General features: G+C 44.5%; 2 protein-coding genes across 4 annotated transcripts in view; both read right to left on the bottom strand.

The window, feature by feature from the left end:
- The window catches only part of LOC310710285 (putative ferric-chelate reductase 1), a 29,233-nt gene extending 8,460 nt beyond the window's left edge, over positions 1-20,773 (bottom strand). For all 3 annotated transcript variants that reach the window (XM_083511128.1, XM_083511127.1, XM_083511129.1), the window contains exons 1-12: positions 20,517-20,773; positions 14,496-14,688; positions 12,142-12,278; positions 9,289-9,380; positions 8,704-8,788; positions 7,944-7,961; positions 7,240-7,425; positions 6,132-6,233; positions 4,738-4,882; positions 4,199-4,312; positions 2,248-2,360; positions 61-147 (exon numbers count right to left, since the gene is read on the bottom strand). In XM_083511128.1, coding sequence (XP_083367254.1) covers positions 61-147; positions 2,248-2,360; positions 4,199-4,312; positions 4,738-4,882; positions 6,132-6,233; positions 7,240-7,425; positions 7,944-7,961; positions 8,704-8,788; positions 9,289-9,380; positions 12,142-12,278; positions 14,496-14,688 — 1,272 coding nt within the window. In that variant the 5' untranslated portion in view covers positions 20,517-20,773. The remainder of the gene's footprint in view (positions 1-60; positions 148-2,247; positions 2,361-4,198; positions 4,313-4,737; positions 4,883-6,131; positions 6,234-7,239; positions 7,426-7,943; positions 7,962-8,703; positions 8,789-9,288; positions 9,381-12,141; positions 12,279-14,495; positions 14,689-20,516) is intronic.
- Positions 1-26,489, bottom strand: part of LOC310710274 (uncharacterized protein) — a 982,430-nt gene that overhangs the window by 257,684 nt on the left and 698,257 nt on the right. The window lies entirely within an intron of this gene.

Here is a 26,489-nt window from a genome sequence, read left to right as displayed (position 1 = left end):
CAAAGTAAGTTGTTCAGCAGGGATCTAGGCGCTGTAGAAATCAAGGAAAGCTAAACTTACTTCACTCCACCCATTTGCTGCCACAAAGCTTAATATGAAAGCGATTGCCGTTGCCACGACAGTTAACAACATCATCAAAAAGTGGATCTGAAAGGGAAAGAATGTGCTTAAATTAGATTACAAACCAGTGAAAAGTGAAGGATTAACTGGTCTATTGCCATTATATAGAATATATATGTATAAAGCCATTTTTATTTTATTTTTAACCCTCATTCCCTCTCACAGAACAGCAGTTCTCAATGTGGTACACCCAGGATTCCTTGGGAGAAGCCATGACAGTTGAAAGTTGAATGTTACTACCTTAAATATATAGTACAGATGAGGCAACAGTCTCTCAATGGCCTTGGTTCCTTCTTTAAAATAGCCAATTCACTTTCACCATCTACAGGCAGAACAGGGTAAGACTCAAAAGTCTGAGGGCTTCTAGAAATCTGGGGAAGGATGAATCTTCCCGTTAAGGAAAACTGCAGCAATAATGATGAGTGCTTTGCCAAAGATACTATTTCTATTTCAGAAATAACAATATATCCAATATATATGTCTTGTATGGATAAGGGATTGGATAAATTGGAAAAAGAAGAAGTTAGAAGTTAGAACTAGAAGAACACGACACTAGATTTGGCTGGCGCTCATATTTATGGTATGGGAAAGGGAAAATACATAAAGGTTTTTCAAACCATATAATAAGAAAGTCATTAATAAGAGTATGGGAAAAATATAAAGATCTGTTAGAGTGGAAAACACCATGGTGGCTGTCACCCACTGAAGCATTTTCACTTAAGTCAACCAAAAAAGTAAGCTGGTTGACACATAGAGAGTTGTTAGCAGAAGAAGGTGGTAAACCCAAACTAAAAAAGTATGATGAGCTGAAAGACTATTTACAAAGTTGGTTACACCTTAGGCAATTAAATGAAATTTTTAAGGAAGACAATAAAAAGGGGTTTAGTTATACAATCTCCAGATTTCAAAAAGAAATAGTGGAAGAGAATGTTAAATTGTTTTTAAAAAGCATATAGTATTTCATTAGAGTGGGAAACCAAAGATGAAGAGGTTAGATCAGTTATGATTAAATGGGATCAGGATGTGGGACACAACATCCAATTTGAAAGTTGGGAAAAATTATGGAAAGTTGATATAAAATTCACAGATTGCATACTATTAAGAGAGAATTACATGAAAATGATGTATAGATGGTATATCACACCAGTGAAAATGGCAAAGATGTTTAGGAAAGAAAATAACAGATGCTGGAGATGTAAGGAAAAGGAAGGAGCATTTTAGCAAATGTGGTGGGAATGCAAATGCTTTAAAAAATATTGGGAAATGATATACAATGAATTGAAAAAAAATGTTTAAAATGAATTTTGTCAAACACCCTGAAGCCTTTTTGTTAGGTATCTCAAATCAAAAACTACCAAAAGAAAAATGGACATTATTTATGTATGGTACAACAGTAGCAAGAATCGTGATTGCGCAATATTGGAAGATGGAAGAAATACCATCAAAGGAACAATGGCAAGAAAAGCTGATGAACTATGCAGAATTGGCTAAGCTAACAGACAAACTACGAGAGAAGGACAAAAGGGACTTCAAAAGAGTCTGGGAATCATTTACAGTTTATTTGCAGAAACAACAGAATGGACTGGATTCACTGGCAGGATTTGAATAAACTTTCACAACTTCATTTGAGTAACAGATATTTTAGAGAAATGATAAGGGATTTTATTTTTGTGTAGGAAAAGCAGGATACGATAAATAAAACTAAATAACTCAGCAGAGGGGGAGTTGAGGGAAGTCCAGAGGAGGGAAGGGAGAATAATTGTAAATAACATGAGGAATTAAATTTGTATCATTAATTTTTATAAAATTATATATATATAATTTTATATATATATATATAGTCTGAGGGCTTATCCACACCTCCATTTGCTCTGCCTCTTTTCTCTGGAGAAACAGTAACTTTAGCGCAGAATCAGAACAAATGGCAGTGGTTGGATTGTGGTTACTGCTGCTGCTGCATTGAACTCAGAAAAAAAAACCTGAAGACGTGCACACACTTCTATTACGATCTGCGCAATCCCAAAGCTTGAACGCGATTTCACCAGCTGAAACTACTGTAGCCCCCTGTTTGTAGGGGCCAACCTAACAGTCTGCTCTACCCAACCATGGATCTATTAATGTGCGTACCTGAAACCAAATATCTTTACCCAAGAGAGGTTTCTTGATGGATTTCTTCAAGTACCTGGCAAATATCATTCCCACGCTGCCTGTGGTCATCCAAGCGATCAACATGAGGGCTCCTTAGAACAGAAGCAAAGAAAACACATGGAGACAAAGAAAAACCAAATTATCAGTGGCCTGAGAAGGAGCAACTCCAGGGAATTTGCTTCAGCCGCTCCCTGCCCGAAAATTACAAGGTTTTCATTAAGTGTTCAAGAGTGGGGGGGGGGAGTTTTCCCTCCTCCGTCCCAATCTCCTATCCTTTTGTGTTCTATCCTTTAGATTTTAAGCATGAAGGATCTTGTTATGTGATTGTTGTGAGTCACTCTGAGAGCTCTTTCCCATTGAAGAGGCGTTGTAAGTACTGCAGATAAATAAATGTACAGTATGCTGTGTCACACAAACACATTGGTATGCCCATCATTCTTCTACGCCAAAGGAACGCAAGAAAAATAGAACGTATATTTACTAATCAAAATAAATATATGTTTGGCAAAACTCTAGGAGCTATTCTGGAAGATGTACCATTTCTCTAGTAAACTGACATGTACTTTATTTTGTTTTTACAGGCGACGTAGGGTACTGCAGCACCCATGTTTATAAGGTAAAGCAGCTCTCAAATTACTCAGCAAGCAGCTCGATCCTTAGTAGGAAATGGAAAGAAGAAGGTGCCCAGCTAAAGAAGATTGGCAAGTTAAATTAACGGAATATGCTGAAATGGCAAGATTGACATTGAAATTAAGAGGAAGAGATGACAATGAGTTTAAAGACGACTGGAAGGACTTTGTTGCATATATACAGAAGCAACGTACACAGATTAATACATTAGCAGGATTCTAGAAATATTTGTAAGGAAATATGAATGGACAATAAGTAATTTTAATTATTTTTTTAAATTAAAATGGACATGCAGGATAATGATAAATCAGGTCCTCCCTTAAAGAGGGCATGTGTAGCGGTGAGACCTGGCAACCAAACCCTGTGTTGTGGGTGGGTTTAATTGAATAGCCACAACACCCAATTGGTAGGTCCCTTGATGCTGGGTTTAATCAGGCCAATGGGACGCAAGCTATATGGATCAAGGGACCTAAATATACCCATGCACGTGACCCAGAGCTTCCTCTTTTGGCATGTGCATTGGGAACACCCACCTCTCCCTATTTTGGGGGCTTTGTGCTTGACCTTGCTATGCCGTCGTGTGTCGTCTATCGTTGGGACAGGGGCATGGTAGGAATTTCCCCACTTGGCTGATTGGCTGTTGCCATTTGGGTTTCGCCTGCCGCGTAGCAAATCGTCACAACTTGTAAGGTTGCGGATAGGCTCTGGTTCAGGTGATAGGGATGGGAGAATGCTCTTGCCATCCTTATGGTGAAGGGTACTCCATTAAAGGAATCCAAAGACTCAATGGTTTGGTCAACCCATGAGAGGGAGTTGTGACCGTGCCTGAGTCCAGGGGGACATTTGGGTTGCGGAGTTAGCCCGTTCCCGGCTTTCCGCTCATCCAGGTGTTCACCCTTAGCTGACCTATGCTGGAACCCTGGGTCAGCGCTACCTGCATGGCAGGGAGCTAGTCGAACCAGAGCCTATGCAACCAGTCACTTTCTGTAATCAAAGTTGTGGCCTAAATTCTGCCAAAAACCAAAACCAAAATTTGAGTCATGTGTGAATTTATTGAGGCGGGGGGATTCTGGGTCTGAACACGCAATGTAATTTATTTATCACTATCAGAGCTTGAGAGGAGCGACAAACAAAGACACGAAGCAACTAATCCATCCCTACTAAACTAGGCTCACTGAAACATGTACGGAATCTACCCACAAGACCAAGACCCACCAGGAGCATCTCTCCCAGGAGGTACTGCAAGAGGTGGAATGGAAAGAAGAGACTTTGGGACTCCACTCTTAAAAAAGTTACTTACCATGAGCTTTGATTATCAAGGGTCTAGAACTGGTGCCACCTACTGCTGCAAAGCTTGAAATGTTCACCTTCTGATCAGTAATAAAGGGTGTCCTGGGATGCTTCCGTATCATCCCTCCAAGTGTTTTTGTTTTTTTAAAAAAGAAGAAGAACTAGTTATCGCAGGGCCTCTTGTTATAAAATGAATTCCTGCATGAACAAAGCTATCAACAGTATTTAAAAATCAACAGGTCTCTGTAGTCAACAGGTCTCAAGTATGCAAGAAGGTTCTGTACAAGCAATGTTAAGGAAGATGACTGGGTCTTCCTTTTTATTCAAAATTAAAACAAAACATATTATCCAGAAACATATCATCCTTATTCCCCCCCCCCATTTTTCCTTGCTCCCCCCCTCCACATATTGGAGTGATAAAAGCCTTCCAGCTATCATAAGTAAAGGCATTTGCTACAATTAGGCTCTTTAAGCCTTGAGCTCCAGAATTCTGTATGCAGTTGCTCTTGTAAATACTGTCCCCATTTCCAGTTTCTATGTGGAACTCACCATCAGCGTGAGATGGCCCAAAAGCCAGAAATATGTAGTACAAACTGTCAGTGCTTCTTGCCTGGGTTGATATGGGGTTTCTCGAAATGAAAGAACACCTGATAATTCCCTCGCTGAAGGATGTTGTCAGAACGTCCACATTACCCTAAACACACACACACACAGCAAAGTTATTTGTCACAGTCATTTTGACCATTATACATAAACTTATAGAAACAGACACAGTAGTAATCAATAAACTGATAATAATCAAGTAAAATAATGTGATGCTATTATAATATCTCTGCCTTTTCACCTAATTGTGGAAATACAATCCAAAATTGTGTGTATCTGCCTTCTTCCTATAATAAAGAGCTAAAAAGGGATGAGTTTATACAAATCCTGAAGATTCATCATTATTGCACCTCAACCCCCCTGAAAAGAAAACCTATATTCTTTCCCATTCTTTGAAAAACCCACCACTGCAACTCAGGAAGAAAAGGCACTATTCCCTTGTGCTTTTCCAGTTTGACTAGTTTGACTAGCATTTCCAGCATCAGACAAAAGGATCGATCTCTGGGTGTTTCCGGCATAGGCTTCAAGCTTACTGACTTCCCTGAAAGGGATGCTCGTCATCTAATCTTTGCCCTATTAAGCAGAGATCAAATCATTTCAGCCAATGGGCCTTCTGACTGCAAATCCCACTGCCTGCGGCCAGTGTTCCCAGTCTGGCATTATGATGAATTTGTATTGTTTTATTGACTGTGGATTTTTTTTATGTACACCACATAAAAACACGAATTACCGTATTTTTCGCTCCATAAGACGCACTTTTCCCCTCCTAAAAAGTAAGGGGAAATGTGTGTGCATCTTATGGAGCGAATGCAGATGGGAGGCTCTGCTCAGCGCTCCCTTTAAAGAGCCACGTGAGCATGTGTGCGGCTCTTGGGGGCTTTTCCCTGAGGAGGGAGAAGGGCAGCCCGTCAGCTGGCTTTTCCGCGAGGTGAGGGAGGGGACCGATGGGCTGCCCTCAGTCCCTTCCCTCACCTCCTGCAAAAGCCCCCAAGAGCCGCGCTCCTTTTAAAGAGCCGCACGGAGCGTGTGTGCGGCTCTTGGGGGCTTTTCCCCGAGGAGGGAGAAGGGCAGGCTCTGCTCAGCACTCCCTTTAAAGAGTATTTTTTTTCCTTGCATTCCCCCTTCTAAAAACTTGGTGCGTCTTATGGTCAGGTGCGTCTTATGGGGTGAAAAACATGGTGAGTAAGTGGTGTAGAAATGCCTTAAATAAATAAATACAACTTTTAAGGAGGAGAGCTATCATCCAATAAGAAATCATGGAGTACAGGTTTCCCACACTCCTGATAGTTTCACACATCATAATTTTAAAAAACGAAGGTAGCAGAAGACATTTCCAGTACCAGAGGCCTTGGGCTGGGACGACTACGTCCAGTTGAGAAGGCGTGTTGAACCTCTATGCGATCCGTTCCATTCTTACCACAGATATAAACATCATCATCTCCCTGGGAAAAGATACACAACAGTCTCCTGTTATTCAGAATGAGTGCACGCTATATTTGTTTATTCTAATGTTACTAGCCCACGGAAAATCTGCCAGTTTAGCTAAGGGTACCTTACGTCCAGGTGTACCTGGTTTGAGTATGGGATGCATATTGCAGAAGAAGAAGCCTTGACGACAGTGAATGGAGGTGGGGAAGGGGAAGGCAGGTATGTGGTCTGGTACCCTGGAAAGCCACTGCCATTCAGCCTAGAGAAATCTAAGCAAGATGGACCAATGGTATGATGGTATTTGGCATCTTACCATGTTCCTACATTCATGCTTGCTCTGGGGTCCATAAATGCTCTATGCTTTCATAACCACAGGGACTGCTTGTTAAGTTGTGGGTGAACATATCAGACGACACAGCGATTCTTCAACAGCTCTTGTTTATTCACAGGCCAGAACAGAACTGAACTGAAGGGTTCAGCCAGCCTGCTTATATAGAGCTCCACTAGAACGCAACAGTAACACTTTCTGTAACTATCCAGTCACTGAACGTCACTTTCACTCCCTTATTTGCATATGTGGACCTGAATGAAAACTATCTACAGTATCCCCCTGCTGGCCCAGGGTGAGAACTTCAGTACATAACACTGCTGACTTTCAGCGACATATAACGCAATACAAATAGTTTTTCTTACTTGTGTTTTTTTAAGGGTTGCTTAATGTTTAGGGTTTTCAAAAAAAGCGCTTTCAATTTTTGCAAGAACTAAAATCTTGCAGATTTGTATGCAGAATCAATGCAATGTGAACACCAGTGAAATTCTATTGAAAATGACACAATTTTAACTTGTTCCTCTCTTATTACCTTTAGCTCAACAATACCTTTGTCATGTTTGCTGCACCTAGGGCTACATTTTTTAAAAAATAATTGTGACATGGCTGCAAGCTCTGTACATTAAAGTAATATAGTTAGACCCTAAGCATCTTTTTTTAAAAAATAAAATAAAAATCATTCAGTATCTCACCATTATCATGTCATCAGAAAAGGCAATGGCTACATATCCATCTGAAAGTCCACTTATTTCAAATTGGAAAGCATCACTCCCTAATGCCGCGGATGACATGAAGTAACAGTTTGGGTTGCTTGGGCTGCAGCCTGCAGGGTTACTGAAACAGAACTTGTGTTTGCCACACCCTTCCTCTGTGGAGATCTGCAAGGAAGAGTAGATCCCATCAACCATCAGCAATAAACATGGCTGTTAGTTATTTTTCTAAAATATTAATTCCACCTCTAAGATAAGACTATGTTCACCTGTTTAAAAGTACATGATAAATAAATGGAATCCTGTTTGCATGTCTGGTCAGGGGTACATGTAAGTCCCAGGTAAGTCGATAGATTCATTGCAACCGTAATGAACACACTACACACAGAGACACACACCTGGAGTGCATAAATGCTGCCAGGCCTTTTTGCATTTGTTTTTAGCATGCTTTCGATACGCAGTCCTTGTGTCATTTCCACTGGAGGGATTCTCGGAGTTTGCCAAACTTACAGCACCCTTTACAGCACAATTCCATACGTTACCTTGAAGCAAGCCTGGGTATCGGACACGACGACTGTCCTCTCCAAAAGAAACATATTCAGGTTACTACTGACATGGAAGAAATGGGCTTGGATGAAGCGGGAAACAAGTCGTGTTAAAACAAAATGCAAAGATCAAACACTTACTGTTGTGGAGGAGACAGTCTGTGAAAGAAAAGAACATTGGTTACATTAAAAAATGGTTAAGGAAAAGGAATTTACTTCTCAGCTTTTCCGTCAAAAATCCTGGGATTGAGGAGGAGATTGTGAGCTACCTATATTGTTTTAATTGCTGTAACCTGCCCTGCCAGGAAATAAATGTCAGGGGAGTGTGTATGGTGTTAAGTTGTGAGTGAACACTGTGAGACAACACAGTGATTCTTCGAACAGCTCTTGTTTATTCACAGGCCAGAACAGAACTGAACTGAAGGGTTCAGCCAGCCTGCTTATATAGAGCTCCACTGCAACGCAACTGTAACACTTTCTGTAACTATCCAATCACTGAACGTCACTTTTAATCCCTTATTTGAATATGTGGACCTGAGTGAAAACTATCTACAGTATCCCCCTGCTGGCCCAGGGTGAGAACTTCAGTACATAACATATGGCACTTGTTACTCTATATGTCTGTATCGTACGTATACGTTGCTGGTATTTGGCCTTCAGAGATGTGGGTTACAGTCAATGTAGTTTTCAGGCCAAAAAAAGGTTGGTCTCCTTTGTGCTTATGAGTGTGGTTCCCCCCCCCCCTACAGTTTTCAGCAATAGAATGTTTAAACTATTGACATGACCTGGTAGTCCTTACACCAAAAAATAAAGTTCTCTAAGAATAGTTTAAATTAAATGCACGGTATTATTATTACATACTTGTAAAACAAGATGGCCAGTAAACCAGATTAAAACTTACTGGAACAAGTGGTGAACTGGAAGACACGAGAACTTGACTTTGAACTTGAGTCCAGAATACCGAAAAATTATAGACCGCTGTTGCTCTGAAAATGGTGGAATACACAGCATGTAAATAATTTTAGAAAGCATTGACCAGATACAGCCAACCAATTCTTCTAGATTGCACTATTCTATTTTTCAAATATAAAATTTGATTGATTATATAGCCTGGAATTTGTGGATTTAACAGCTTCAGTCTACACTGTTAATACCACCACCACCCACCCTTTACCCAGGGTGAGTTATAACAACTTAAAACTTAGAATCAAAAACAGTTAAAACAGATTAAAGTCAAGGGAATTATGCATGCTGCTTATTGTTTTCACTGCAGCAGTTCCCAGTGCCAAAGAGCCAAGCCACAGTGAAATTTAGAAAAATGCTTGACCCTTCTGCAGCAGAGACATGGATTCTTGTAGCCAATCCCAGCAGGATGTAGGCTTCCTAGTCTAGTATACATTTACAACCATAAAGTAATTTAAGACTTTGGGGGGAATTAAGGCATTAAGAAGTGCTGCTCCCTCATACAGAGAAAACAAGCCTGTACCTGAACTCAACGTGCCCTACACCAGGAGCAGCAATCCAAATTGCTGTTATGTTTTGCTTCTTTGCCTTGTTTGTGTGACTCAGGGAAGAATTCTACAGTGGGGGGAAAGAGAAAGAAAACCTGAGGCAGAAGGAAATCAGGCACATTTCAGATGCTAAAAACAACTCAGAACTGTGGGCCCATGGAGTCCCTTGATAAGCTGGGTGATTACAGAGAACCATTCCCCACCAACTTTCATTGCATACCCTTCAACCGTCCCAATTTGAGCGGGACACCCTAGGCTTCTGATTGGATCCCAGAATGTCCTGTTTTTTGGTTCAGCTTTCTGGTGTGAGTCAGCTGAGCACCGGACCAAAAGATGCTTTTTTTTTATCTCGATCTCTGGTGCGAGTCAACTAACTCCTGTGAGAGATCGATATTTTTTTAAAAAAAGGAGTGTCCCAATTTTGATTAGCAAGATGTTGGACAAACAAGAACCATGCTGGCCTTGTAAACAAAATACAGTGGTACCTCGGGTTACATACGCTTCAGGTTACAGACTCCGCTAATCTAGAAATAGTACCTCAGGTTAAGAACTTTGCTTCAGGATGAGAACAGAAATCGTGCTCCGGCGGCGCGGCAGCAGCAGGAGGCCCCATTAGCTAAAGTGGTGCATCAGGTTAAGAACAGTTTCAGGTTAAGAACGGACCTCCAGAACGAATTAAGTACTTAACCTGAGGTACCATTGTAATGCTGATATTGGGGTGATGGGGAAGTGGAGCAGCCTGGCCAATGGTATGATTAGTCACGCTGGAGGAGATGGGAAAGTGTCTCCCACTCCTCTAGGAACGCAATTTTACACCCCTGCCAAGATGGGGATCTTGTGGCCCTCCAGATATTGTCGGGCTACAACACGCACCACCCCGACCACTGGCCATGTGCTGGCTGAGGTTGATGAGAAATGAAGTTCAGCAGTGCTCAGAGAGCCAGAGGCCCCTTTTCCCTTATAGACAACAAAGATACACTCTCCTTCTTCCCATGGGCTTGCTCTCCTGTGGAACTGGAAGGGGAGTATAAGACATACAGAGTCTCAGAGATGCTGGGTTGAGGACTACAATCATACCTCGGGTTGAAGTAGCTTCGGGATAAGTACTTTCGGGTTGCACGCTGTGGCGACCTGGAAGGAGCGCATTAATTCCGGGTCTCGCAGCTCGCGCATGCGCAGACGGCCAAAATGATGTCACGCGCATGTGCAGAAGCGGCGAGTTGCGACCCGCAGATGAGCGGACATGGGTTGCGTTCGCTTCTGGATGTGAACGGGGCTCCGAAACGGATCCCGTTCCAGGCTGCACACCTGAAGGACCAGGTGCGCAGCCTGGGAGTCATTTTGGACTCACAGCTGTCCATGGAGGCGCAGGTCAATTCTGTATCCAGGGCAGCTGTCTACCAGCTCCACCTGGTACGCAGGCTGAGACCCTACCTGCCCGCGGACTGTCTCACCAGGAGTGGTGCATGCTCTAGTTATCTCCCGCTTGGACTACTGCAATGCACTCTACATGGGGCTACCTTTGAAGGTGACCCTGAAACTACAACTAATCCAGAATGCGGCAGCTAGACTGATGACGGCCGCCGAGACCACATAACACCGGTCTTGAAACACCTACATTGGCTCCCAGTACGTTTCCGAGCACAATTCAAAGTGTTGGTGTTGACCTTTAAAGCCCTAAAGGGCCTCGGCTCTGTATATCTGAAGGAGCGTCTCCACCCCCATCGTTCTGCCCGGACGCTGAGGTCCAGCTCCGAGGGCCTTCTCGTGGTTCCTTCATTGCGAGAAGCAAAGCTACAGGGAACCAGGCAGAGGGCCTTCTCGGTAGTGGCGCCCGCCCTGTGGAACGCCCTCCCATTAGATGTCAAAGAGATAAACAACTACCTGACATTCAGAAGACATCTTAAGGCAGCTCTGTTCAGGGAAGTTTTAATGTAAGACATCTTAGTGTAGTTTTGGTCTTTGTGGAAGCCGCCCAGAGTGGCTGGGGAAACCCAGCCAGATGGGCGGGGTACAAATAATAAATTATTATATTATTATTATCCAGAGGTACCACTGTAGACCATTTTGAGCCCAGGAAAGAGCATTGGTGGTTGGGGGGTAGAAAATATCCATCTCTTTCTACCAACTGAGGCCCATTGCTGTGATTGCAGCCCCATCTTCTTCCTTCCTTCCTTCCTTCCTTCCTTCCTTCCTTCCTTCCAACCACATGTATTGTGGCGAGGGTCAAAAAGAACCATGAAAATAGTTCTGTGCACCCAAGACACCTGCAGAGCTGCTGTTTGCCCAAGTAGCATTCCCCACTCCACACCTTTCACAGCCAACTGCATTTGAAAACAACATATACCTTTAAAACATGTGTGGGGAATCTTTTTTGACCTTCTAGAAGCCCCATGCCAGTCGTGGGCAGAGCAGGAGACAAAGGTGGGCAGAGCGATGAATGTCTACCATTGTAGAGTAGCCTAGGCTCTGCATTCACGCCTCTCTGTCCAGAAATGCCAGAGGCATTATCAGATTTCAAGGACACATTTCAGCCAGACAGAAATATTCAAGGAGGGGGTAGCCTGAGGAGAGTCCTGAGAGCCAGATAAAGAGGCCTTGGGAGGCCTAAAGTTTCCCATCACTGTTTTAAAAGCATATGTGGTAGGATATAGCGTGGGATTAGCTCTTCAGACAAAAAAACAGACTATCCCCGATCATCTTCAAGGCCATAGGATAGTTCCCTCAGTGTATATGAGTCTCTGCTCTGCAACCAAAGCTTGTTTTTGCATCGCAAAAGCTACTAACAAAAGAATTACACAAGCCCAAGCCACACAAGTTACACATACCTGAATGTCATTGCACGCAAGGCCTTGCGAGTTAGGGTCTAGGATTCGAAAATGTCCCACAGCAACATCGCCTCCAACAGCTCGGGCCTGGAGTAAAAATCCCTCAAAACTGGAATCGCCGCTTGCCATAAGAGATACTGAGTAGGAAAGATGTTGTAAAAAGTGTCAGTTTAAATGTTTTGCCACAACAAATATTAAAGGCAAAAAGCAACAACAAATGAAAGTTGCATTTATTACTACCATCACTTCAGTGTGAGAACCTACAAGGGCTGTGTACACACACCAGGGTGTGTCACACAGATCTGATTTTAATTTGTGCACTTTTGTCTGCACCCGAGTGCTTTCAATTCAAATCTATCTTGATGTTTCCTGTCCACACTAGTAGGGGCTGCTTGATGAAATGTATTTGTGTTCTGTGTTGTTCTCCCCTGCCTTTAATGACCTTTCCTCAAGCCCCCAAAATTCCAGACTAGGGATCTGTACTCACTCAACTCTCTCTCTCTCTCTCTCTATCTCTCTATCTATCCAGTGCATTTTTCTGGAGGAATGCAGGGGTATGCATACACCTAAACATTTTGTGAATCTTTGTACTTTAGTCCATTTACTGTATTTTCCCCAATTTGAACTGTAAAATGGTGATTTTCTTCAGTCAAAATGAGAGTACACCTAAACATTTTTTAAAGAAAAAATGACTATCTATCTATTCATCCATCCATCCATCCATCCATCCATCCATCCATCCAAGACCATATAACATTGGTCCTGAAACACCTACTTTGGCTCCCAGTATGTTTCCAAGCACAATTCGAAGTGTTGGTGCTGACCTTTAAAGTCCTAAATGGCCATGGCCCAGTATACCTGAAGGAGCGTCTCCACCCCCATCGTCCTGCCCGGACACTGAGGTCCAGCACCAAGGGCCTTCTGGTGGTTCCCTCACTGCGAGAAGTGAAGCTAGAGGGAACCAAGCAGAGGGGCTTCTTGGTAGTGGCACCCGCCCTGTGGAACACCCTCCCACCAGATGTCAAAGAGAAGAACAACTATCAGACTTTTAGAAGACATCTGAAGGCAGCCCTGTTCAGGGAAGTTTTTAATGTTGGATGTTTATCGTGTTTTTAATATTCTATTGGGAGCCGCCCAGAGTGGCTGGGGAAATAATAATAATAATAATAATAATCATCATCATCATCATCATCTCCACCACCACCACTACTATTATCCCTCCCTCCCATGGAATATCACAGTAACAAACTATAACCAAAGCCAAAATTTTGAACACATTTGAAAGTGGGCAAAATTATCTCTTTAAAAAACCACACCTTATTTTTTTATCTACCACAAAACAGCACCCAGCCCCACCAGGTAAAAAGCCTACTAGTACTGCCTCTCTGGGCTGGACATGCAGAGATATGAGTACCTCTGATCTCCAGACCCTCCCTCCCACCACAGTGTGGCTCAGAGAAAAACAAACTGTACATTTCACAGACAAGCACACATGGCAAAGTATTTTTTTTTAATGGCTGGATCAGGTCCATTGTGATTCCGCTTAGCTTTATTCGTAGATGGATAACCAAGTGTCTTAGGGAAAAGAGCCAAGTTCAAAGCAGCTGGAGGGATACAAGGTACCGATCCTTTCCCTTGCTGGAAGGGAATAAGTATGTTTGTTTTTGTTTTTTCACCCATTTGCTTTCTAAACTCCTGTGCTAAAAGGGAAAGATAACAAGTTACAAAAACATGTCTACTTCCTTTATAGCAAACTGTAATGTGATTGAAATAGGAAACTCTTTCCAGAGGACAAAGAATCCTTTTGTCTCTCCAGTGACGACTAATCCATGTGATCATGTTGGCCAAAGATGACACACTTATCGCAGCTCTGAGCAATGATCCAAAAGGATCTAGCATGGCATTCAGGGCTCCCCCCCCCCCCGCCCCAACAATCATTCCCAACAGACTGAGATTGTCAAAAAAGGAGAATCTAATGTGAAGGGCTACAGCAAAAAGTGGGGCAGAGGGCAGGGAGACATGGCACACCCACAGAGCAATTTGGATCCTGTTCATTTCACATTTGGGCTTAAACCAGTGATAGAGAACTTTCTGCCCTCCAGATATTGCTAGATTTTAATTCCCATCAGCCCCAGCCAGCATGGCCAATGGTCAGGAATGACGGTCACAGCTATTTATGGAGTGCAACAGATTGCCCATCCTTAGCTTAGAGATAAAAAGTTATTTAACTAAGGTTTGATGTTAAACATAGACATTGGTGTGGGCAGGGAAAGTGGGAAGGAAGCACTTCCTACAGTGGACCTTTGACATCACTTTTGGTTTACATCACAGTCAACAAATGGTTCTGAATTCACCTATAATTTCATCTCCTGGGGTAAATGAAGTTTTGGAGGTGGAGATGGCATATGGCGGTGCAGAGTTCTGTGCAATGTGTCCGTGACTAGGAACCATAGAGCCACAAGCCGCACTGATTTTTCCATTTGAGTAGCCGAGGACTCCTGAAGAAAACGCTCCCCATAAAAGAAAGAAGCTAGCCAACTTTTCCATCTGTGAAGAAAGCAAAACATTTGAAACATTTAAGTGAGGATAACAGACGATTGCACAAGCAGGCTTAAAGGCAAATGGGGGAAGGATATCTCAATATCCTCTGTTACGGGGGTGGAGAACCTGCAAGCATCATGGTCAATGGCCAGTGATGATGGGATTTGCAGTCCAGCTGCACCTTGAAGGCCACAGGCTCCCCAGCCCTGCTCAGTTGCTTAGACTTTTGCAATAAAATTAAGCTTAAAGGAAACACACTTTCAGATGATAAGCCACAGAATAACACATTACTTCAGACAGCGTATATTTTGCATCCATGAAGATGAGGAGATTTCACTCCTCCCATATCCAAGAATCTGCTGATGTGATCTGCTGATTCTCCAGAGAGGAGGGGGCAGTTTCTGCTCCCTACATATTCCACTCCAGCCTCACATCAAAGAGAGAGAGAGAGAGACTGAGTGTTAGAGAGAGATCGTATGTATAGATAAGGTTGCTGCTAAGAGCAGCTGCAGACACTCAGTGCAGTTCAGCATTATTGCTTAGACCTCATTTAGCTCTGTACATAGTTGTGTATTATAGTTGTAGATAGAATAAAGAAGATATTCTACAGAGCTGCTCTCTGAGTCGTTTATGCTATACTCTGCTATACTCTGCTGTGCGACGACTGTCTTCTTGTTGGAGTGAATCCGGTGCTCACAACTCTAAGCTGTGAGTCCACAGCACTTTGACCTGTTCCTGTGCAGAAGGTGGTCTCTGGAAGTGCTACCCAGATTGCCTAGCCCAGTCGGGCTGAAGTGTATGAGTCCAGTTGGTGGCACTGGCTCAAGGGAGATGCTGACAGAAGATGCAGACAGCAAACGCCTATGTATTCAGTCAAAGTTAGGCATTTTTACTCTGTTATAAACTGCTCTGGCATTTTTAAATTAGATGGAGACATAGATACGTTTAATAAATAAAATCAAAATGTTAGTGTACTAAATAGTGTACTATTGTTGTTTCCAGTGAGGGAGTTAGGCATGTACTTAAACCTCTGCCCCTAATATTTTAAAAGTTTTAAAACTGATTAGCTTTTGATGACTCAAGATGACTTGCAGTTTTCTCAAATACCCAAGGAAATTCCTGGCAGGTGAAGTTAAGTAATAGTAATAATAATTTATTATTTGTACCCTGCCCATCTGGCAGGGTTTCCCCAGCCACTCTGGGCGGCTTCCAACAAAGATTAAAAATACATGAAAATGTCACACATTAAAAACTTCCCTGAACAGGGCTGCCTTCAGATGTCTTTTAAATGTCAGGTACAGTGGTACCTCGGGTTACATACGCTTCAGGTTACATACGCTTCAGGTTACAGACTCCGCTAACCCAGAAATAATACCTCAGGTTAAGAACTTTGCTTCAGGATGAGAACAGAAATCACGCGGCAGTGGCACGGCAGCAGCGGGAGGCCCCATTAGCTAAAGTGGTGCTTCAGGTTAACAACAGGTTCAGGTTAAGTACGGACCTCCGGAATGAATTAAGTACGTAACCAGAGGTACCACTGTAGTTGTTTATTTCTTTGACATCTGATGGGAAGGCGTTCCACAGGGCAGGCACCACTACCAAGAAGGCCCTCTGCCTGGTTCCCTGTAGCTTAGCTTTTCGCAGTGAGGGAACCACCAGAAGACCCTCGGAGCTGGGCCTCAGTGTCCGGGCTGAACGATGGGGGTGGAGACACTCCTTCAGGTATACTGGGCCGAGGTCAACACTTTGAATTGTGCTTGGAAACATACTGGGAGCCAATGTAGGTCTTTCAGGACTGGTGTTATATGGTCTTGGTGGCCGCCCCCAGTCACCAGTCAAGAGACCAGGGGCGCAATAATGCTATTTATGTGGTATTCCACTGATACCAGAGACAAGGTGAATTACAGCAGCAGCAACTGTAAACCAGAGCAGTTGTTCAGCAAGCTGGAACAAGCACATGCATTCATAGAGCAGCACACTTACAAGCCTCTGGGTACAAGAAGAAATACACAGTGAGCCCAAAAATCCAAACCTTCCACCATGCCAATGAATTGTTTTGGCTATTGTGCTGACATGCACTGGGTGGGGCTGAACAGGCAACGAGGTGGTAATAATACACTATGCACGAACTGATTTGCTTACTCCAACAACAAAGTTGTTGTACCTGGGAGAACGTCCTATGCATTGTCATTAAGACCACCAGGGTCAGTCCTGCTTTTGGAGTGATGAAGCTGCCTCAGGTGGCAGATGCCGGGGTTGGCAGGAGCCCCCAATTCATTTCCCTGAGTCCTGGAAGAAGACACTGCTCATTGTGTGGGGAGACACCAGCAGCTGGGTCACCAAAGCAGAGCAGGGTGAGGTGGCCAGGAGGTTGTTTTATTTCACAACATTTATATACTACTTGATGGCAATAAAACAATAAAACTAAGAGTGAGAAGCAGTGAAAATCAAGCATTTAAAACTAAAAATAATTCAAAACTGCATTAAGCTAGAATTAAATAAAACACACGACGGCTTCTACATGTCTGAATAGCCTTGCTTGAACAAAAGTGGTTTTAGCAAGTGCCAAAGGGAGATACAGTGAAGGCGCACGTAGTTGAGGTCAATGGGCAGGGAGTTCCAGGGTTTACACTAAAGAAAGAGTATAATATGGTAGCTGCAACAGGGCCAGTTCTGCACTGTGCGATGGGTGTCCTCATGTAATTTGTTTTGGGGGTTCTCTCCCCCCCCCCCAGCATTCATAGGATGCCATCGGCCGCAAAAACGTCAGTCCGTATTTCCCTACTCCACCCCCGTTTAATCTGGATTTATTACCCTTTCCAGGAAAAAAATCTAAATTTCTTAAAAGCTTGTTGCCAGCTACCCCTTTGGAAAAATGTAAATGACACTTGACTGTGTTAGGTCTGCTGTCTGAAAGCCTGTATAGTCTCTGGGTACTCCTCACCAGGCCTGCCATAGATGTTAGCAAATTACCACATTACACAGAATTCCAGGAGTGGTGCAAAGGTGGTGATGTCGGGGCTTGCATGGGTGCACCAGTAGAGTGGCTCTAGCAACATATCTTCACCGCACTGCCCCATACCAATAAGAGGCACTGCCCCGCAGCTCACACGCAGCTCTTAAGTACGTGTGGGCGGGTCTCTTTTTAAACTTATCAGCTTTCAATTCATTCAGCATTTTTCATTGTTTCTGAGATTAAGACTTCAGGAATAGAGCCAAACCACTAAAGTCTCCCAGCTGCACGTATCTCACGTAACCCAGTCAGCCTTTTAAAATAAATAGCCATTTTTCTTCCAATTAAAAATGAACTTTGTCACGGGGTTCTGTTGCCTATTGATTTCTGGCACATGAAAGTGAAACTTCAGACAAATATGAGAGCAAATTAAGGACCTGGAGGTTAGGGTGGGACAAAGAGAGAAATAAGGGAAATAATAATAATTTTCAAGTTTGGCATTTTTAAACTAAGGATGACTATTCACAACTATCCATGGTATCCTGGTCTGTCCTGCTCAATACTGTCAACACTGACCATCAGAGGCCAGGAGTGGGCAGCCAGGAGAAGCAGGGCAAAGTCACTTGCTTGGCTTCCCAATGTCGAGATTGCTGCTGCCAGTAAAGGAAATGGTGAGGTCAGTGCGGTGCAGGCACAACGGCGGAGTCAATCTGCAATTCCATGTGTCCACACCGCACTGACCTCCCCACTTCTCTGCTCTCTCTTAAAGGTAAAGGTAAAGGGACCCCTGACCATTAGGTCCAGTAGTGACCGACTCTGGGGTTGTGGCGCTCATCTCGCTTTATTGGCCAAGGGAGCTGGTGTACAGCTTCCGGGTCATGGGGCCAGCATGACTAAGCCGCTTCTGGCGAACCAGAGCAGTGCACGGAAACGCCGGTTACCTTCCCGCCAGAGCGGTACCTATTTATCTACTTGCACTTTGTGCTTTCAAACTGCTAGGTTGGCAGGAGCAGGGACTGAGCTCACCCCATCGTGGGGATTCGAACTGCCGACCTTCTGATTGCCAAGTCCTAGGCTCTGTGGTTTAACCCACAGCGCCACCCGCATCCCCTGCTCTCCCTTACCAGCAGTGATTTCTGTACTGGGAAGATGGGTAAGGAGCTCTGCTCTGCTACACTGGCAGCTACAGACAAAAACTCCAGGGTTTCAGACAAGGGGTCTCTCTCTCTCTCAGCCCTACCAGGACATGCCAGGGATCGATCCTGGGACCTTCCACATGCCAAACGTTAGCTCTACTGCTGAACCTCAGTTCTTCCCTTCGCAGATGACTCACCACAGAGCTTTTCGATCATTGATGTCCCTCTCAGATCAGATATCTCTCCACAGAGGCAGTTCAGAGATACCTACAAGATGCTGGGAGCTATGTCTCTCAGTGATTTCTACAGACGAGTCAGTTCTGGTTTAAGATCTACTATGACCAAATACCTTCTCATTTAAACCACCCCTTATGAAACTGCTGGCCCTTGTTAAGTGTTAGTAATACCTGAGGCACTCAGCTGTAAGTCGATGCATTACAAAGGCAGATATCCATCACCTACCTTTCACCTATTCCTAAGAAGCATCTCTCTGCCTAACACTTCAAGATTTAAACTTTAAGTGATACCAAAGTGCTCCTTCAACAAAGCCTAGTGTGATTTGCTCACTGTTCTTCCACTCTTAGTAGGGGCACTTAAAGATATAACCAAAGCTGCCCTTCATTCTTGGAGAAAGGTAGAGGCACAAATGTAAGATACACATAAAGTGATAAAATAAGTAGCTGCTACCCTATACGTGTCTACTCTGAAGTAGGCCACAATGAAGTCCCAAGTAAGTACAGCAGGCGTAGCCAACACTGTGCTCTGCAGTTTTTGTTGGACTGCAATTCTCATTACAGTGGTACCTCGGGTTACATACGCTTCAGGTTACAGACACTTCAGGTTACAGACTCCACTAACCCAGAAATAGTACCTCGGGTTAAGAACTTTGCTTCAGGATGAGAACAGAAATCGTGCTCCAGCGGCGTTGCGGTAGCAGGAGGCTCCATTAGCTAAAGTGGTGCTTCAGGTTAAGAACTGTTTCAGGTTAAGAACGCACCTCCAGAACGAATTAAGTACTTAACCCGAGGTGCCACTGTATTCCTGACCATTGGTCATGCTTGCTGGACTGATGGAAGCTGTAGTCCCACAGCACCCCAAGGGCTAAGTGCCTGGTGTATAGGATTGCAACCTTAGTTACTTTGAGTACTGGTAGAATCCATTTATTCCCCCTGAAAGAGTGCTGTGTTCTTTAATGCTTGGTGCTAGGCAAATACAATAGAACACACAAAACTGACCTGTAATGAAATTAGCAAAATTAGGACTGGGGAACGGGGAGGTGAGCAGCGTAATATAGCTGTGGCTGAACTGGAGGCTGTAAGGTGTTCTGGATTCACCTTTAAGAATATAAAAAGAGCCTATGCACTCTCCCAAGTTGTGATTCCCTGTACTTGGCATCCACCTTCAACAGTGGAGGCATAACAAAGTCATTGTGGCGGTAGGTATAAAAAGGTTGCCTACACCTGGTCTACACTGATCCGCAGCAGCTGTCCAGAATTTAAGACCAAAGTCCAGGGGCGTAGCCAGAATTTTTATTTTGGGGGGGCAGGCCTTTTGTTAGGGGAGCAGACCTTTTTTGGGGGGAGAACCTCAGTTAGCTATTATTGATTTACAGGGGGCAGCTGCCCCTCTCTACCCCCCACCCCCTTGGCTACGTCCATGCCAGAGTCTCTGTCTCAGCCCAACCTGGACTGAACCTGGGATGTTCTGCATGCAAAGCTTTCCAACATTTCAGTCTCCAGCCCTACCTGGCTAGGTCAAGGAATGAACCCGGGACCTCCTCCTACGTGAAAGATGCAGCCGAGCAATGCCTCTTCCTCGAAATCAGCTTCTTGAAGGCACAGGAGCCTTTCAAGACGGAAAGCGTGGCAAACTTAGGCGCATTCCGAATATTCCTGCTGCGGCCACTCCTCCTCGCCTTCGCTTCACCTTTCTTTGCAGCGCAGCCTTGGGATCCTCCGCACGAGCTGCCTGCCTGACTGCTGGATGCAAAGTGGAGCCTTTGCGCTCGCCCCTCCCTGGCTTTAAGACCGCGCCCGGGCCCTCTGCTGGCCAAGGTGGGCCACTGCCTTTCCCGCCGAGCTTTGTTTATTGCTGTGACCCGGCAACACGCGCTTATCAATGAGGCGCGCCGGGCGGGGGTGCCTTTATCTTCACGGCCACGCGGGAAACTTTAATTAGACATAAAGGGTTGGATCCGGACGTCAGCTGAACTTGGGTCCCCTTGAGTTCAGTGGGTCAAGTTAGTCGCGAAGAGAAAGGGAAGGAATCGAGATGTTGCTAGACCCACATTGAATGGTCCCGGAGACATCAAGTCGCATCTAGGCTAACGGTGCAATCCTAAGCCCCCATATCGTGTGTGTGTGTGTGTGTTGTTGTTGTTTATTGAATGTATAAACTGCCTTATATGCAGGGGTCTCAGGGCGGTTCACAGAATAAAATCAAGATATAAAACCACAAAATATATATTAAAAATAAAAACAACAACCCAACAGCCCCCCCAAAAAAACCCACATTTTAAAAGGGCATAGGATGTAAACAGATCAACCAAAAAGGTAAAGGGTAAAGGGACCCCTGACCATTTGGTCCAGTCGTGACCGGTTCTGGGGTTGCGGCGCTCATCTTGCTTTATTGGCCAAGGGAGCCAGCGTACAGCTTCTGGGTCATGTGGCCAGCATGACTAAGCCACTTCTGCCAAACCAGAGCAGCACACGGAAACGCTGTTTACCTTCCCGCTGGAGCGGTATCTATTTATCTACTTGCACTTTGATGTGCTTTCGAACTGCTAGGTTGGCAGGAGCTGGGACTGAACAACGGGAGCTCACCCTGTCGCGGGGATTCAAACCGCCAACCTTCTGTTCAGCAAGTCCTAGGCTCTGTGGTTTAACCCACAGTGCCCCCCGCGTCCCAGATCAACCAAAGGCCTGGTTAAAAAGGAACATTTTTGCCTGGCGCCTAAAGGTGTATAATGAAGGCGCCAGGCAGACTTCCCTGGGGAGAGCATCCCACAGATGGGGAGCCACTGCAGAGAAGGCCCGTTTTCATGTTACCACTCTCCACACCTCTCGAGGAGGAGGCGGCACATGAAGAAAGGCCTCAGAAGATGATCTCAGGGTCCAGGTAGGTTCATATGGAAAGAGATGGTCCTTGAGGTGTCTCAGCATGGTTTCTCCCCACGCCAATCTCCACCAAAGAATGCTACCAGTTGGGGAGGGGGCTTCACCACGGTGAAGGAAGGTCCCAATGCCACAGCAGTTCCCCCTTTAGTGGTAGCCAGTGGGGAGCCTCAAAGCAGAGATTTTCAGTGTAGGGCACTTCCACTGCTATTCCCAATGAAGTTCACTGTTACCTTGTCCAAGTTATGAAAAATATAAACGAGGGGGGGGAACGTTTGTCTTGGGCTTCTGTTGTACATGCTCCACTGATATGTGAATGGCAAATGGTTCCACAAAGACTTTTGTGGTTTGTGCAATTTGCTCCTACCCTTTTAATATGCTTGTTTCGTCCCACGGCTGTGAGGTTGGGAAATATTCCATTCCTTTTATCCTCTCTACCTAACCCTCAGGCTTCCTTGCCTGACCCAATGTGAGGTAATATAGCCTTCCATATGCCTAATTACTTCCAAGATCAGGATGTTTGTCTAAATCCTACTAGAATGGGCATGGGTGGTGGGCAAGGGGGTGGGAATTGCTCCCCGCTCTGGAACCATAGCCCCAGGTTCACAGCTTTCATTTCTTTTGAAAAAGTAAGTTTTCAGCATCTGTAGAATTCAAGGTGAGGTGCAATGCACAGGCACTACAAGTCTCATTTTTGTTTTGTTTTGTTTAAGAAGCTAGCCCCCTTTGCAGTGTTTCACTTTGCTCCCCACCCTCATCCACCCACCAAAAATTCCTGTGGACGCCCATGAATGCAGTACAAATAGCCCACAATTACACTCAGCTGTGCGTTTGGAAGCTCCTCTCAGTCCTTCTAAATGTGGGATGAGATTTCTTTCTGCAGTTTAAAGGATGGGGCTTTGAAGGACACATGGATAACGTCACATGAACATGGAGTAAAAACCTAGCACTGGAAATGCAATGAGTGCATAGTAAAATAGGACTGCAAACATAGTCTCTGAGAACATATGCTCCGAGGTGAGTATTCTCAATTGTTCTCTGGTGTGGGAGATGTCTGTTTGGGAGGCGCAGAATCAGCTGCATGGTTATTTGCTCAGCTAGTTTGCTTCTCCCATGATAGCTCCCTGAAGAAGTTCAATACAAGCATGGATGGCTACCACAGCTCCTGTGAGCAACCCAGATGCCTTCCCATGTGCCCAAACAAGCCTTCGGTTGTGCATGCTTGCATGTGCTCATGGCAGATGTTTCCAATGGGCCCACAAAAGTAGGGAAGCCCTGGTCAGGAAGAAGTTTGCTCTTGCAAATTGGCCCCAACATTCAAGTACAGTGGTACCTCGGGTTAAGAACTGAATTTGTTCTGGAGGTCTGTTCCTAACCTGAAACTTTTCTTAACCTGAGGTACCACTTTAGCTAATGAGGCCTCCCGCTGCTGCCGCCGCCGCACGATTTCTGTTCTCTCTCATCCTGAAGCAACGTTCTTAACCCAAAGTACTATTTCTGGGTTAGCAGAGTCTGTAACCTGAAGCAGCTGTAACCAGAAGCGTCTGTAACCCAAGGTACCACTGTAAATATTTTTGTGTGTGTTTGTGTGTAGATGTATAGAGATGTATATAAATATATGTATATAAATGTATTTATTTAGTTATGAAAATATTTCTATATATTTTATAAGTGTAGGATTTGGGGAGGGGATCAACAGATTCTTTCCCCCCCAACTATAAATGAGAAGTTTTTGTTTTTTATAAAAAAGAACTGTATATTGCACAACCTAAAGAAAATCTGATACATGAGTGAGTGAGATCCAGGATAGCATGAGCAGGCTTCCCCTTCCTCCTGCAGCCCCCACAATCTGCTCCAGAGGATTGAGAAACCTGCTAGATTGGCTTTTGGGCCTGTGGGGGTAGGGTAAAGGTGTGTGGGGAAGAGAAACCAGATGTTGTATTGCACAAGTGGAATTCCATTTCACAAGTGGGGAGACGTCACTGGATACTACCCATAATTAGGAATCTCAAAAACAGACAACTTTTGACAAAGTGCTGCAATATACTTGGTGGTGGTTGTTGTTTTTAAATGAATAACAATAGAGCAACAACAGGGATTAGGGAAGAGTATAAGCACAGCCTGTCCAGTCCAGCATTCTGTTCCCATTGTGGGCACCACATGTCCATGCGACACCTGCAAGCAGAACATGAATGCATTAGCCCTCTCTGCAACCTGAACTCCATGGCAAGCGGTATTCAGATGCATGGTGCCTCCAGTGCGGGAGATCATAATCATCAAGGATAAACAACATTTGTCTAATCCCCTTTTTAAAGCCATCCAAGTTGGCTTGTGGTTGCAAATTCCATAGTTGTGACTATGTGCTGTGTGAAGTGGTACTTCCGTTTGTCTGCTCTGAATCTTCCAGTATTCAGCTTCGCTGGATGACCCCAGCTTCTTCTAGTATTTTGAGAAAGGGAGAAAAAGGCCTCCCTATTTACTTTATCCACAACATGCTTGGTTTCAGACACATCTATCATGTCCATCCCCCATTACTCACCTTCCCCCCCCTCCAAAAGCCAGAAAATGTTAGGTTCTTTCTTCATAGGGCAGTTGTTCCAGTCTCATGATCACTGTGGTTTCCTTATTCAGAACCTTTCCAGCTCTTCAATACCTTGTTTGAGATGTGGCAATTAGAACTGTGCACAGTATTCCAAGAGTGCTTGCACATGGTGAGATAACATTTCAGCTATTATGGTCACCTAGAGTTTTCATCTTATCAAAGCACCAACATGAACAAATGAAATAGTAATCAAATCTTGAAAGATTAAATATCCCTTAATACAGATGTAATGGAATTTATTCCTAACCTACCTGCATGCTTCTATAACCCAGAACTTTCCAAACTTTTAACGTTTGTGACCAACTTTTTAGACACGCATCATTTCACGACACAGTAATTCAGTTTTCCTCGCAAACCGGAGGTTAAACTAATCCTTTTCCAACCCTGGGCAGATCGCAGGGAGCATTCCCGTGGCACACCTACACACTGCAGCTAACACACTAAACATGTCACAACACACGGTTTGGAAAGCTCTGCTGTAGCCAATGGCCACAGTCCTACTCAAGGTTAGGTGCAGGGATACGTGCATTTACTTCAACTGGCTTAAGTGCATCTACCACTGTATTGAACTGTGGCCAGTATAGCCTCAGCTAAACTCCACACAATATGATTTTGCTCTGCAGATAAGCATTAGCAACACTGCTGAAATAATTAACCTTTGTGCTAGCTATAGTATGGCTCCAAAGTAAAAATAGCCAATCAGATCTGCAGTTCAAACACATCATATTTTTAATCAGGCAAATCAGCATATTCTCCTGCAGTGCTGAAGGTGTAACTGGCTAATCTCACTTTTGAGTGATTTATTGCACTGAGATAGTGGCACAGTTGGATATGAGACCAAACCATATTCTAAGTGCATAGAACAAGCACTGCTTATATATCATCAGCGGACTGAAGCCACTGTGTTCTTTGACGGGATTTTACCAATAATAATATGGGCATATATTGAACCACCTGAGCTCTGACTGTTTGTGTCTCCTTGCCAGAACTGCTCAATTCCACTCCTTTGTGACCAGATTCTCCCCGCAGGAGAACTGGCTTTGTTGTCAAGCTGAAATGAAGACGCTCCCTGACTGGACCACCCTGCCGAAGGTAGCCTGGGAGCATTTCCACTCTTCTCTTCGTCATTTGAATAACATTGCAGAATCATCACAAAACATAACCTCCCTATCGGACTCTCTCATCTCCTTTCATCAATGAAGGAAGATAGCGACAACATTGCGACCTTCTCTAGATAGAAAGCGACACAGTAAAAAGCTCCCCCTAATGCAGCGGGTGGTGCTGTGGGTTAAATCACAGAGTTTGGGACTTGCCGATCAGAAGGTCAGCGGTTCGAATCCCTGTGACGGGGTGAGCTCCCGTTGCTCGGTCCCTGCTCCTGCCAACCTAGCAGTTCAAACGCACGTCGAAGTGCAAGTAGATAAATAGGTACCGCTCCGGCGGGAAGGTAAATGGCATTTCCGTGCGCTGCTCTGGTTCGCCAGAAGTGGCTTAGTTATGCTGGCCACATGACCTGGAAGCTGTATGATGGTTCCCTCGGCCAATAAAGTGAGATGAGCGCCGCAACCCCAGAGTCGGTCACGACTGGACCGAATTTACCTTTAATGAAGACTGAGTCTGGTTCATGGTAGCACACTGACACTCACCCAGCCCTCCTTGCCCCATCCTTAATTGGGTTTCTGTAATAGTTGCATTTGGTCTATTGGTAGTAGCAGTGGAGGAAGGGTCGTTGCCCTTGTGCCCCCTTTTGTAGGCTTCCCAGAGGCATCTAGTCAGCTAGTGTTAGGAACCATGATGTGGGAACCACCAAATGCCTTGTTGGGCCTGATCCACTAGGGCAGGGGAGCAGAAAGATATGTGCTGGAACAGGCTTCCTCAGCCTTGGCCCTCCAGATGTTTTTGGCCTACAACTCCCATGATCCCTAGCTAGCAGGACCAGTGGTCAGGGATGATGGAAATTGTAGTCTCAAGACATCTGGAGGGCCGAGTTTGAGGAAGCCTGT

This window comes from Podarcis liolepis, assembly GCF_965112155.1.
Source record: "Podarcis liolepis genome assembly, chromosome: 6".
Lineage (NCBI taxonomy): Eukaryota > Metazoa > Chordata > Lepidosauria > Squamata > Lacertidae > Podarcis > Podarcis liolepis.
Note: the sequence above shows the minus strand (reverse complement) of the source record. Positions and strands in the feature narration are given on the sequence as shown.